Source organism: Sinocyclocheilus anshuiensis, unplaced genomic scaffold, assembly GCF_001515605.1.
Source record: "Sinocyclocheilus anshuiensis isolate Anshui unplaced genomic scaffold, SAMN03320099.WGS_v1.1 scaffold267, whole genome shotgun sequence".
Taxonomy (NCBI): Eukaryota; Metazoa; Chordata; class Actinopteri; order Cypriniformes; family Cyprinidae; genus Sinocyclocheilus; species Sinocyclocheilus anshuiensis.
The window spans coordinates 3,081,134-3,095,001 of NW_015552637.1; the positions used below are offsets into that span (position 1 = coordinate 3,081,134).

Genomic DNA, 13,868 nt, shown 5'->3' on the forward strand with positions numbered 1-13,868 from the left:
AGGGACCTCCAGAGTGCCCACCCCCCCTCCCCATTGGATGTTATATGGCGTGAGGACACGCCTTCCGGAGGGGGACGTTATGTCAGACTCTGTTCCGTGTTTTGTGGTTGTTTTCCTCATGTGCCTTCCTTTCCCATGTTTAATTTGTCCCAGGTGTTTCCCTTGATTGTTTCATTGCTCCCAGGTGTGTCTCGTCATCCCCTCCTCCTGTGTGTATAAATAGTGTTCCCTGTGTGTGCTCCAGCGTCCGGTATTGTTCATGTCATGTCTCCATGTATTGCGTGAGTGTTCCGTGTTCCTTTGTGTAAATTAAAACCCAGTTGGATTGATGTACTCCTCGTCTCTCTCCGTTCCTTGCTCCTGACTCTGCTCAGCAGTGCACCCATGACAGTATGTGTGTGTATTTATATATACATAATAAATATACACAGTACACATACATATACATATATAAATGTAAACAAAAACTTTTATTTTGGATGCGATTAATCATTTGACAGCACTAAAATAAATAAATAAATAAAAATTTTACAAAATTCCTTCATATTAATAAAGTACATAGTTTCCTATTTTAATAGATTTTTTTTTACATTTTTCTTTCAAAGACTATAAAATGTTTTAATTCCATTCAATTTGTATGGGCATTTTTTCCCCACACAAGCAAAGTAAATGATGGAGCAAGTTGCCTGCTGACATCTTTGTGTCAAATTAACAATCACCTCCAAAGTTTTTCTTCATGAAAAGAAGACTCTCTGTGACACTACTATCTAATTCCATTCTTATAATGTCATTCAGCCTGACAATATGGCATCCACAGCATCACACCAAACCTGTCTGTCTCCTGTTCGCTGTAGCTCAAGAGTCCAACTCAATACTGCTTTAATATCGTGACAGCACTCACCGACAGCAATTAAAACCCTGTACGTGACAGCTCAGTCTCCGCATCCTAAGAAGGCCGCTTCCAGCTTCAGCAGGAAGTCATTGATGTCTATTTCAGTCAGTGCACAGGAATCACACAAGGATTCAGAACTAAATTAAACTATAATGTGATTTGTTTCAAAACAAACCTGGAGGGTGAACCTTATTTCTATTACCCAGAGTCAGCTAAATATTTGCTGGATTTTAAGTGACACTGTAGCTACAGGAGGTCAAGATGATTCCGGTGACCGCGATGTGACGACTGCGTAATGAGTCCTGTGCCCGGGGCATCGGTGGAAGGGTTTAGCTCTTACTGCCTAAACTCGTTTCGGAACGTAAACGTTGGTAAGCCTAATTAGAGCAAGCCTTATCTGCCGCCCAGAGCGCATACGCATTACTGCGACCTCAAAGACAATTACGGTTCATTTTTCACGAGAAGACTGATGGCTGGGCAACATTTTTAATGAGCTGCTCCAACTGTAATGCATTTAATAAACAATCCCAGCGATGAAGGATTCAATTTAGAAGTGTTCCCGTTACAGTTTAACAAGCGCATGTAAACATGAGCCATTAAACTGCTGATGAGAACCCAAACCCAAAAAATAAAAGAGCTCTATAGTGGATGCAGATTGGTTCAAAACCATGTGATCATGTGTGTTACCCTTAATAGTGTCGGAAAATGTTGTAATTTCAGTATTAGGGTCATTAGCCGGATTTCCATGCACATATTGTTTATACAAATTTTGGGATGTTGCATAAAAATGCTGGATGGAAATAACAAGATAACAACAAAAAAAGCAATGGAAATGCATTTACCAAATAAATCCTTCTAAACAGTCACGTGACTTGTGGAAGGATGTGGAAAAAAACCGAGTTGTAAAAAACCAAAGTGTACCATATTTACAAGCTAAAACTTGGGGGCTGTTAAAATGGAAATGTTTTCTTATTTAAAGCTGGCATAAAATAAAATTCACCCTACATATTTTCTAAATGCATGTTATTGATCCTACTGTGAACAATTCATAATGTGACCTTATAATGTTTAATCGAAATGTCACACCCACAAAATGTCCAAAATCCATCTCAAAATCTTAAAACCAAGTCCCATTTATTCGCAATGGTTTTAAACAGTCACTTGCCACACAGGCATTTATGCAAATTTCTGTCAGAACCACTATCGTCCAAGATGATTGACAATTAGCATACAGTTTGGATTGGCGGTATGGTTCTGTTCTGGGCAAGAACTCCCAGCGCATCCATGCAGCCTAGCATGGATAAGAGCTGGGAGAGCAGCGATAACCCCCTAAGGCAAAAAAACAGAACTAACATGAATGTATTGCAGAGATCATTAATATTCAATAATTTAATGTACACATTTTAGAAATTAGCCTGATTCAAAAGAGAATCAGAAGGCCAAATCCTGACTGGACGAGAGGAGGAGTTGGGGATGGAGGAGGTTCATTAGCTATTGAGCAATGCAAAAGCTGCTGATAATACCGAAGGACCTTATACAGTACATGAATGCTGAGATAGGCATCGTATTCCTATAGGTAGACGTAGATCAGCTGATGCGAGCTTGACTAACGCTATGCTTGATTTCTACAAAAACAACACATTTTCACTACTAGGGCTAAAGGAATGGAAAATGAGTGGAAAAAAGGCAAAATGACGACAACTATAAATCACAGGAAATATTAGAGTATAGGAAAGGTGGATTTTTGCATGCAGACAAAATGTGTCCAACTGAATCTTTCTTTACTCTTGCTTTTGTATTTAATGCTGCCAAAAGTTATGAGCCCATCAGAATGTGTTACAGGGCTGAAAAACAAAAACCTAAACTCATATGTACAGTACTAATGGGCAAACTAACTAGAACCTGAAAATCATGTTTTTCTGATCCAGAATGCTGTGGTCATTGTACAAAACCACATCTAGAAAGCCAAACGAACATCTCATGAGAATCATCGCTTGAGAAATTCGCTCTTATGATTAATACAATCAGTGTTAATTAGTAAGTAGGCTCAAATCTGTACCGTGTGTTCAACAACATACTCTGGCACTCATGACAAGCATGGGGAGAAATCATGTGCAGAATAACAATGCGATTTCCTGAGGTCACAGGCTCTCAACGCAGCTTTTGTCAACTTTGTGCATCCCAGTTGGTTTCTTTACTTCCACGAGCTACCAATTACATTTGTTTGTGGCGTCAAACTTAGCGTCTGCGCAATGACCCACAAGAGGCGTAATCATATTCAGTTAGATGAGTCAAACCTGGCTTTTGACACTCTGAAAACACGACTGCAATGGAAATGCATTCAAAAGGAAATATATGCTTGAATGAAATAGTTAAATACAATGTGTCATTTATCAAAAAAACAAAAACAAATCCAGCCTAGGAAAATTATATGTAAATATATATTCACATGAAAAATGCATGTAACAATTATACAAAAGTGAGATATCTGAAAGCTATAAAATGTGCTCAAAATGATACATTTTTGCTACTTAGCTTCAATGAAGAATATCTTCATGCTGGTGAGGAACTGCAACCTATATGATTTTTTAGTACAAAGAACTATGACTTCAAAATATTCATTACTCATTATATGACATCTTTAAAGGACAAGAAATGATGAAAAAAAAGATACCCTTTTTTTATGAACCCTACACATTTACATTCAGAAAGTGCCAGCAAAAATGTAATACAAACTCAAGTGAATGCCTTTACATTAATTGTGAGTCAATTATCATTTACAACGATTAAAATGACGTGAAGAAAGTCTAGTCCTCCAAGTCACTGTAAATTTTGATAAAAGATCACAAAAATAGGCAACAAACCACTGTGTCGCTCTGACCTTTTGGTGCTGAACATGTTGGCAGGACGTTCGCCTCTGACTCAAAGGTTTCCTTCTGGGAAAAACCTGAGAAAGCAACCAGACACAGAAAGGATATTAAGAGCAGATATGTGAAGGTGACCTGAGCCCAAAACAACACTGATTATGTCCCCAAAACCCCCCACATTAATAAAAGATTCAAACAGAGCTGCTAAACTAGAAAAACGTCTCAGGTTACTTATGTAACCATGGTTCCCTGAGTAGGGAACGAGACACTGCGTCCTCTAGGGGTCGCTATGGGGAACGCCTTGTCGCATTTTTTTACCACATATAAAGAAAAATACCATGTATAAAGAAATAATGAACACGAAATTATTATTTTGGACACATTTACAGATATTAAAAGTGACCAGAGGATAAAGAACAAACTGGCTGATTAATGTCTGACTGAAGTACATTGAGCTTAATGATCTCAAACGCTCTCATTAAAGGCTTAGTTTAATAGTTTCTGTGAGTTGATGAATAATTCATTATCACACTGGTTAAATGTTGAGATGTTTGCCGAGCGTAAGCTTTACTCCATCTAAAAAGACAGAAGGGAGAGTTTGCAGTCTTCTACATCTGTTAATTGGGTGAAATTAAAAAGTGTTGTCAACACAGACGGAATACTTGTTGAATACTGTGCATTACATACGGTATACAACCCATATTTAAAATACGTAAATAGTATTTTATACTACGCAAATAGTCTTAAAGTGCGTAAATAGTATGTAAAAATAATTATTACACAAAGTAGTATGCCACATTATTGTCACATGATGACATTATACGTTTGATTTTGCAAGTGATGCTGACTTACTATCTTTAACAAACAACAGAACGAACGTCATTCATTTCCAATGGAGAGTAGTATGGGAGCTGCATTGAGTTCCGATTGAGTTTTTGGATTGGATTTTTCTGCTTTGGATGCATTGAAATATTTGATCTTTGGATGACGGGTATAATGGAAAGGTGGTTAAATTCTCTTTATACTAGCCAAATGCAAACAAAAAGATGTGCTTTCTCTATGCTTGCCATCATCCCTAGACTTTTTGAGAGAAAAATTAAAAAACAGACTTTAATTTGAAGAGGTTTTCATATACATGTCTATGGATAAAAGTGGCTTGTACATCTAAAGAGCATAGGAGAAGCAGGATCTTTTTATCTGTACACCTGATTGGATGCATGCATAAGTGATGTAGCCTGCAGGCTATAGGTACTCTTTAACACAAAGGTTACAGCAGCAGCGGTAAAGGTCATCATTAATGTGCAGGACCTTAAATGTATCATAATGAGAGGGAGTGACTGTTCCGCTCCAACATGACAAAAAACACAACTTTGACTGTGATGGACAGAGAACGACAGAGAAAATGAGGGACAAACTCACAAAAAAAGTACTGTGGCATTACTCATTACTAGCATGGCATGACGTCAGCATGTATTCAAAGGACATATCTTTTTTGTCCTGGGTAATACCAGTAGAAAAGTTATGGTTTTGTTTTGGCCAAGACTAAGGTACATGCCGATACAAAAATAAACCTGCCCAAAGAAATATTAACTTGGAAGAGTTTGGAAGAGTTGATAAGTGCAAAAGCCAATGTTTTGGGAGCAGACAGAAAAAAAGTACATGAATTTGCTCTTTGGCTTCTGGTGATGTGCTCAACTCCAACACCTCAACTCTCCTTGGAAGCACATTTTGTGAGTCAAAAGAGCAATTGCACATTCTCCTTCTAGAAAGCTTTGAAAATCCTCCTGAGGTCAAAGGTCATGTTTCATGACCTTTCAGAACAGTACATTCCCAAAGAAGGCATCAACGTCAGTCAGAATGTTCACTAAAATGAAAATTAAATGCAAAATCATCAAAAATACAGTGATATAAAAATTACACCGAAGCATGAAATACAAGCAGGAAAAAACCTGTAAATCATTTATAAATCCACTAACTCCTGAGTTGTGAATGAGGTCCAATGCTTGTATTGCTACAGCTGCATATGGTAAAAAATAAGATTGTAATAAAAAACCAAGAGTAAAATATAAAAACAATTTAATCAAAAAATTGGGGAAAACAATGGATCATTTAAAAATAACAACAAAAAAATTAAAATTAAAGTGTTTTTAAATTAAAAGTTTTTCAAAAACAGAAATTGATCATTCAATAAAGGAACAGATCTTAAACACAGTTGTGATTGAAGGGAGCTATTATTATTATTATTTTTTACACACAGAGTCAAATGAGGACAAATAATCATTGAATAGTAAAGTGTATATCAGAATCAGAATCAGAATTAGCTTTATTCGCCAGGTGTGCAAACACACGAGGAATTTGTTGTGGTTTTTTAAGGTGCTCCTGGTACATACATACATGCATACATACATACATGCATACATACACATCTGACATGAGAACAGAAAAAAAAAAAAAAATGTATGTGTGTAGTTGTGTCAATGCTTTGTTGTTTTATTCCTTTTAATGTCCAAGTCCACAGACACACAAAACATTGGTCTATTTTAAGAGCTGTGTGTTCTGGAGTTCTGGGAAAACACAGAACGATGGCATTGATGAACAGCACTGGATCATGGGATTTCTCCTGTTCGGTATTCCACTCTGACTTTCACACTCTGATCTTCACTTGCTGGTTTAATCTAGTCTATTCTTAACCCAACACATCTGAGACACGTGTGGGAGGAGATGTGAAAAAATACACAGAGCCTATTGAAGAAAGAGTTGTAATCATAAAAGCTGTGGTACCTGCAGCAGGTATAAAAAAAAAATCAGTTCTTTATTCAGCATTTTATGTCATAAACCCACAGCAGCAGCGGAAGCAGAGGTCTGTGCTGAGGGAAACGTGGCACGTTCAGAAGGTTATTTCATGTTATTTTATTTCCTCTTCTCAGCAGTGAGTCATCCCTCTGGTCTAAGCGTTCAACAGATTTAGAGTGATTTAATCAAAAGCCTTTCATCGCTCCAAAATAAAGTGGCACGGACTGTGTGTGTGGTTTCAGAGGGCAGTGGCAAGCTTGTTGAGAAAACGGTGCTATTGACATTGAAATAGATGGCCCAGTGAACACTACAAGACAGAAGCAGGTCGCCTTGAGTACATTTAAAGACTTGCTGTTTACACAACTGAATACAGACTAAGTTGACTTTAAACAACCATCCCAAAAGTCCCATTGTTCTTTTACAAACTCACACACAAAGCAATGCAAGAGTTCTTGACAACATCAACAAACAATAGGGAGGAGGGCTTGCGGTCATTTTCTTGTACAGAACATGCAGAACAAGAAGATAAACAATATGGATGAGACGGCAACTGGGGAGACGTGGGCAGCAGCTCGCTGGCACTTTGATGGCTTGTCTTTTTTTTTTTCGAGTCCCTCTTCCCATTGGGAATTGTGGCCCACTGATTCCATTGAAGTGTAAAAAATTTGATGTGATTTTTTCCCCCTAAGACTATGCTTCTCAAACTATAGTACAACTAAGCATTCACTGTATATGAAGTCTTCCTTTCACTAATGGAAAAAAAATATATATAGATGATATAAAAATATATAAATATGTATTTTTAAACGTTTTTTAAAAAAAAGTTTCTTGTGTTCAATGCTTCATTTACTGTATTTGATCAAACATACAACAAAAAATATTACAATTTAAAATATTTTTTTCTGTTTCATTCAATTATTTAATAGTGTCAACAGATATAAAAATTTGTATGTGTTTTTAATGTTTTAAAAAAGAAGATTCTTACGCTCATCAAACTTGCATTTACTGTATTTTTTAACAAATACAGTAAAAATAATATTGTTAATTTTCAGCAGCCATTACTCCAGTCTTCAGTATCACATGATCATTCAGAAATCATTTTAATATGCTGATTTGCTGGAAAACAGTTATACATTTTTGCAGTTATAACATTTTTGTTCAATTGAATGCATTCTTGATGAATTTCTTCCTATAAATGACAAAGAATTATAGATTTTCTAAATACATATTTAAACTCTATCTGAAAATATAACAAAAGAAAATCTGATTTCTCATGACATGACTTGATGTGATAGTTCTATAAAGCTGTTGAAACAACTATTGTGTAAAATGACCTAAGATTATTCAAATTTAAGATTTTGGTCATACAACCCACCATGGTATTTACAATTTCCTTTGTAAATGTCTAAAAACCGTGGTACTTTTTCATAGGAGCTGTTTACCACCCTAAAACAAGTGTCTAAATGGAACAAAGATGTACAACATTACAAAGCAAATTCTGATTCATCCTCATTCTCCTCCCACAATCACCCGCACAGAAACAAACAAATCATGCGTGTTGGAAGGCTTTCTGTGGTCTTAATCACTGTGTGTATGCAGCGAGGTGACTCATCCTCCACTGCGCTCTCATCATCCTTTACCTGATTCTTACAGAACCTCTTTAAACCTGACAACATCTCCAGGGACTAACAGGGGTCAAATGAAGCCTGCAGAAACACAACGTGATTATGGAAATTCCCCTCACAATTGCAGCAGGCGTGTAAACAGCCCTGCTGTTGATTCTGAACGCTGTTTACACTCATTCCAGAGATTCAGTTCTCATCACAGGCCGCTGTTGTCCTCTGTTCACTGCCTGCCATATAATCAATAAATCAAAGCACAGGGGGAAGATTTGCTCATGCACATTAACAAATAAAGACCTTCATAAACACTGCTGATTCTACAAACACACGATAGATGGAGTATGTTCATCTAGACCTGTATAAATCACTATGTGAACCTAATGACATCATACAAGACTTTCCATTTATACCCTAATAGTTTTGCCAGACAAAGAAATTCAAGCATGTGAATTAAATTAATTAAGCATTCTACATACCCATAAGATCAGTAAAAAAAGAAAGAAAAGTCACAAAGGATATATATTTATCTCAGTTCTTCTATAGCAATGGAAATCAAATAAGAACACTAGATATTTCCCCTCAGAAAAAGACCCCAGTGATTTCACATGTCCCCAGACTCAGAAAACATCTAAACGTCTCAAAGTGTTCTTAGATTTGACAAGATGTGCAATCAAAAGTCAGTTCTCAGCATGAACTCAAAAATGTATCTTCAAAGACTATCTGAGATAAATATTCCACTCTATATTCATACTGTGTCAACAAGAGTTTATAACTGTTGCTAAAACTTATAAATTGCTACAATGCTCAGTGATATAAAATTGCTAAAGCAATTAAGTATGTTTGAGAAACAGGTGCAAACAGACTTGATGTCATGGCGCTACTAAGCCAATAAAATATATTAGGGCATACAGCCTACATGCACAACTAAGGTTTCAAGGTAGCCTAGTTAAAAGAGTTTTTAACTGGGAAATGTAGCCTACCTGCATTGCCGAGCTGTTGACATCATTAAAGTGCAAATGTTTAAAGAATAAAGTTCATGGCTGGCAAAAGATAGGATAGTTTCCATGGATCCTACACTCTTAAAAATAATGGTGCTTTATGATGCCATAGAAGAACCTTTTTGTCTAAATGGTTCCATAAAGAACCTTTAACATCTGAAGAACCTTTCTGTTTCCATAGAAGAACCTTTTTGTCTAAATGGTTCCATAAAGAACCTTTAACATTTGAAGAACATTTCTGTTTGACAAAAGGTTCTTTGTGGCGAAAGAAGGTTCTTCAGATTACAAAAAAGGTAAGAAAGAGATGGTTCTTTAAAGAACCATTGACTGAATGGTTCTTTGTGGAACCAAAAATGGTTCTTCTATGGCATCGCTTGAAGAACCTTTTGAATCACCTTTATTTTTAAGAGTGTAGGTAAATATCCATTATATTCTGTTTGTGTCTGTGTTTTGAGTATCGCGCTGGTTGGTTTTACTGAGTGAGAACGCGCTCCAAACAATTCAGCACGTGTGGCGAATGATTCAATTTAAAACACGAAAAGGATTTGGACCAGCCTGTGATTTGGAACCTTACTGAACGCAATTGAAAGAATCGACTCGGAAGATTTATTGACTCATTCATTGGGCATTGCTAGTTCGGATTTAAAACAGACAAAAAACAGGACACACACACACGATATTATTGCTATGTGGAAAATGATTCTCATGTTGGCAAAAGGCAATCTCTGATCTCAGACAAGGATTTATCAGTAAATTTACTGTGGCTTGAGCACCAATAAAGTTGGCTTTTTATATACAGATTCAGATCGTTCTGCCAACTCCGTTTGAAACCGAGATACGATTCATTGACCTACATTAAATCACTAAGTCTTCCATTCTAAACAGCCTACAGAAAATACTAACCTAAATGATTCAATAGTTGTAATTCTGCTGTCATGTTTGAGTTATGTTTGCTGACAAACTGCAGTCCCCTCGCATGCTTATACAAAATCATTTAAGTGAGACTTGTTTTCTGGATGTTTCATCAGTTGTAAGCCTGTAAGATTTTACAGCTAAACCTAAAGCTCGTTTCCCTGTGCATATTTAAAAATATAGTTTGTTTTGTGTCATGTTGGTTTGTGCTTTGCACAACTAAACACAGAATAGAGATCATTCTCCTTCCTAAAATAGGCCTAGCTATTATCTCCAAATTTCTCAGACATGTCCAGCTAAGCTAGATTTATTCATGACACGTAAACAAACAACTTGAAAGAAAAGCTTGGTTGTTTTTCCATTTACACAGAACAAGATAAAAAGCTGAAAAATTATGGTTGAGACGTGGGCAGCAGTTTGATTTTTCAGGCAACATATTTACAACATGAAAGAGTGAGTCTTGCAGTTTGTGCTTGGTTGAGGAATACAAAAAGGACAAGGTCAACTCCATCAAAGAAAACAAGACATTATGAAACCACAGGATTATTTCTCAAGTCAGAATGCAAATGTTCTTTTCTTTAAAATCAATTGCGTGTTCACATGGTTATGGAGTAAGTGAAAAGCTGCAGTGAAAGTTCTGTTGTGATATCTGAGACACTTGTCTGAGACCTGCTTAGGATATTCATTGCAAGACCTTTCCACCCTTGAGCAGACACACCTGTTTTAATTAATTATTAAACATCCTGACACAGAATGAGACTACAGCGTTACACAGACCTGTGATTTCCCATGATGCAATAGGCCCTTTTCACATGACGTCACGCAACTTCCATTCTGACGCGAAGCTTTTGAAGCACCTTTATTTTTAAGAGTGTATAATGAAAATAAAATACGATCGATCATATTAATAAATAATAATTAAAAAAGTAAAAACACGGTATACATGTAGTTAAAGCGAAATTGAATGGAGGAATTTAAGTATAACAATTGGCTTCAAAGAGATCTATCCTTTATTGGTAGAGTTCTTCTAATAAAAGCAGAAGGTCTGTCTCATTTTATATACCCATCTTTTTCGTTATTTGTTCATGACAATACATGTAAACAAATTAATAGTTTATTGTTTAACTTTTTTTTTGGAAAAACAAACATCATCATTTGAAGAAACAAGTTCTTTGTGGTAAGAAAGCTGATGGAGGTTTTGACATACTTGATTTTTTTGACATTAATTATACTTTCAAAGTAAATTGGCTTAAGAATTGTGTCAATTCACCAGATTCTTTTTGGTACTTTATCCCATACAATATCTATAAAAACGTGGGAGGTCTTACATTTTTGTTAACTTGTAACTTTTCCCCTTCTAAACTCCCCATTAAACTTTCTAAATTCCATGAACAGGCACTTTTGGCATGGAAACTTTGTTTTGTTCACAATTTCTCCCCGCATAAAGTGAAGCTATGGAACAACGAAAGTATTTTAGTAAAGAACAAGTCAATTTTTCTTAAGAACTGGCATGAAAAAGGTATTAATTATCTTTGTGATATATTAGATCCTCAAGGGAATGTTTACTCTTGCTGTGATTTCATGTTTAAATACAATTTCCCTGTGGTTCATAAGAAATTTCTTACAATTGTTAAAGCTACCTAATGGTCTTGTTCACTTAATGAAATGTCATCTATCATTTGAAGAGATTGTAAAAAGGGAACCAAATTTTTTGGTTGATGACAAGTGCATTTATGACCCAAAATGTAATAATAAAATTATAAGAAATGTGTTTCAGTCAAGGAAAAGAATTACTCCGAGGGGAATTTTTTTTTGGAATTCTTTAATAGATAAGATTAATTGGAAAAAAGCATGGCTCTTACCTTATAAATTCTGTGTCCCCAACAAAGTAAAAGAATTACATTTAAAGATTTTGCATAATATATACCCCACTAATGAGATTAAATCCAAATTTGGTAATCCTCATCTGAATTGTAATTTCTGTAATGTCAGCATTGAGTCTATTGATCATCTTTTTTTCAAATGCCCCTTGTTAAGGAATTTTGGTCTGACGTGTCAAAATTATTTTCTTCAAAATCTAATGTAGACATTGATGTTACTATGTGTGATATATTTTGTTATTTTTCTCATTGTAAACATAACATAGAATATATAGGAAATGTATTTATTTTATTGGGAAAATATTATATTCATAAATGTACATTTTCTTCAACATCTCCAAAATTACATAATTTTCTTTGGGACTTTAACTACTTAATTATAACACTAAAAAATATTAATACCAACAAAAGTGTCAAATTTGTGAAACTGTATAATTTTTTTCTTCTTCTTTGTCTTCCTATATAATTTCTGTATTCATAATGTCATCCAATGTTACATTAATTGTTGAATGTTAAGTGTTTATACTTGCAATAAAAAAACAAAAAAAACATGTGGTAGAGTTTTGCTGTTGTTTTCTCTGTGCAATTGATTATTCATAACAATCAATAACAATTAATAATGTTGACTTTTCCAGAAACAATATCTATTCTACAGGTATATTTAAAAATAAATAAAAAAGTAAAGTTGTCTAAACCATCCTTTTAAGGTGAAACTACTTTTTTAGGTGGGATAAATTCTGGGCCCGTGCTGCTAAATGCTGCAGTTGCACCAAAAAGCGTCTTTAGATTCAAATGTGATAAAATGATTTTACAAGCAAAACAGCCAAGATATAAATTCGCAATTCTGAGGAAATAAGTCAGTTTTGCAAGATGTAAATTCAGACCTGCGAGTCTAGAATTGTGAGATTATATTTCGCAATTCTAAATGTATATCCTGTAATTCTAAGTTTAGGCCTATATCTCTCAATTCTGAGTAAGAAATAGGAAGGTATTAACTTAAAATCACGATAAAAAAGTCGCAATTGCCTTTTTTCTTTTTGGCCTGTGGCTGATTCAAGCCAATTCTGATTATCAAAATGGCTGTATTTAAAAAAATTATATGAATATTATTAATAATAATAATAATAATTCAGTAAGTTCAAAATGTGCTGTACTGTGCTGCAGTGCTTTAACCTTGCAGAAAAGTGAGTGTGTGCTTGAGCTCCATTCCCTACAATTTACATTCTGAACACAGATGTGATTGTTTGAGCTCTTGGCAAGGTGGGACTCTGTCAGTCCAACTCTGGATTTATTCTGCTGAGTCATTACACAAAATGATATTATGTTGACAGAGACAAATGCCTCAGGAGGCAGTGCTCTAAAATGACTTTGTTCCAAGGTAAATTTAATCTTGAGAGCTGGATGCATTTCGATACAACAGAGCACAGATTCAGTCCTGTAAGAGCATTTCGTTCCCATATTGGTGTCGGTCATGTGCATGTGGATTTTGCCAGTTGTTTGTCATGTTTATCACATTGACTGTCAAGAGCTGGACGTAATGTGCATTTAAAAGGGAAGTGTGCTATTTGTGCACCACTAAGGCACATAGTGTTTTGGACATTTTGTCATCTGCAAGGCAAAAATCAGCTAAATCATTCGTCATTGCAAATGCTAAATTAAATTTGCTGAGTCTAAAACTGACATGTCGGGAGAGAATAATAGCTGCTGTTACTGATTCAATGAAAATAGCATAAGCATAAGCATAAGCACGGAAACATCTAAAACAGCAGATGAGCAACCAAAAAGTCCCTACAACTAAGTGGGAAATTGGTCAAAATGAGCCACCAATCACTCATATGTGAATCTTGATGTGGGCTGTTTTACATGTTAAAGGGGTCATATGATGCGATTTCAAGTTTTCCTTT

General features: G+C 35.4%; 1 protein-coding gene across 3 annotated transcripts in view; it reads right to left on the reverse strand.

Moving 5' to 3' along the window:
- LOC107666800 (oxidation resistance protein 1-like) overlaps nt 1-13,868 on the reverse strand; it is a 172,470-nt gene that overhangs the window by 150,125 nt on the left and 8,477 nt on the right. Inside the window, exons 1-2 of one of the 3 annotated variants that reach the window (XM_016458248.1) lie at nt 9,155-9,173; nt 3,774-3,839 (exon numbers count right to left, since the gene is read on the reverse strand). In XM_016458248.1, coding sequence (XP_016313734.1) covers nt 3,774-3,790 — 17 coding nt within the window. In that variant the 5' untranslated portion in view covers nt 3,791-3,839; nt 9,155-9,173. Of the gene's footprint in view, nt 1-3,773; nt 3,840-9,154; nt 9,193-13,868 lie in introns of those variants that run through there. The other 2 variants (XM_016458247.1, XM_016458245.1) reach the window with 2 other exon arrangements.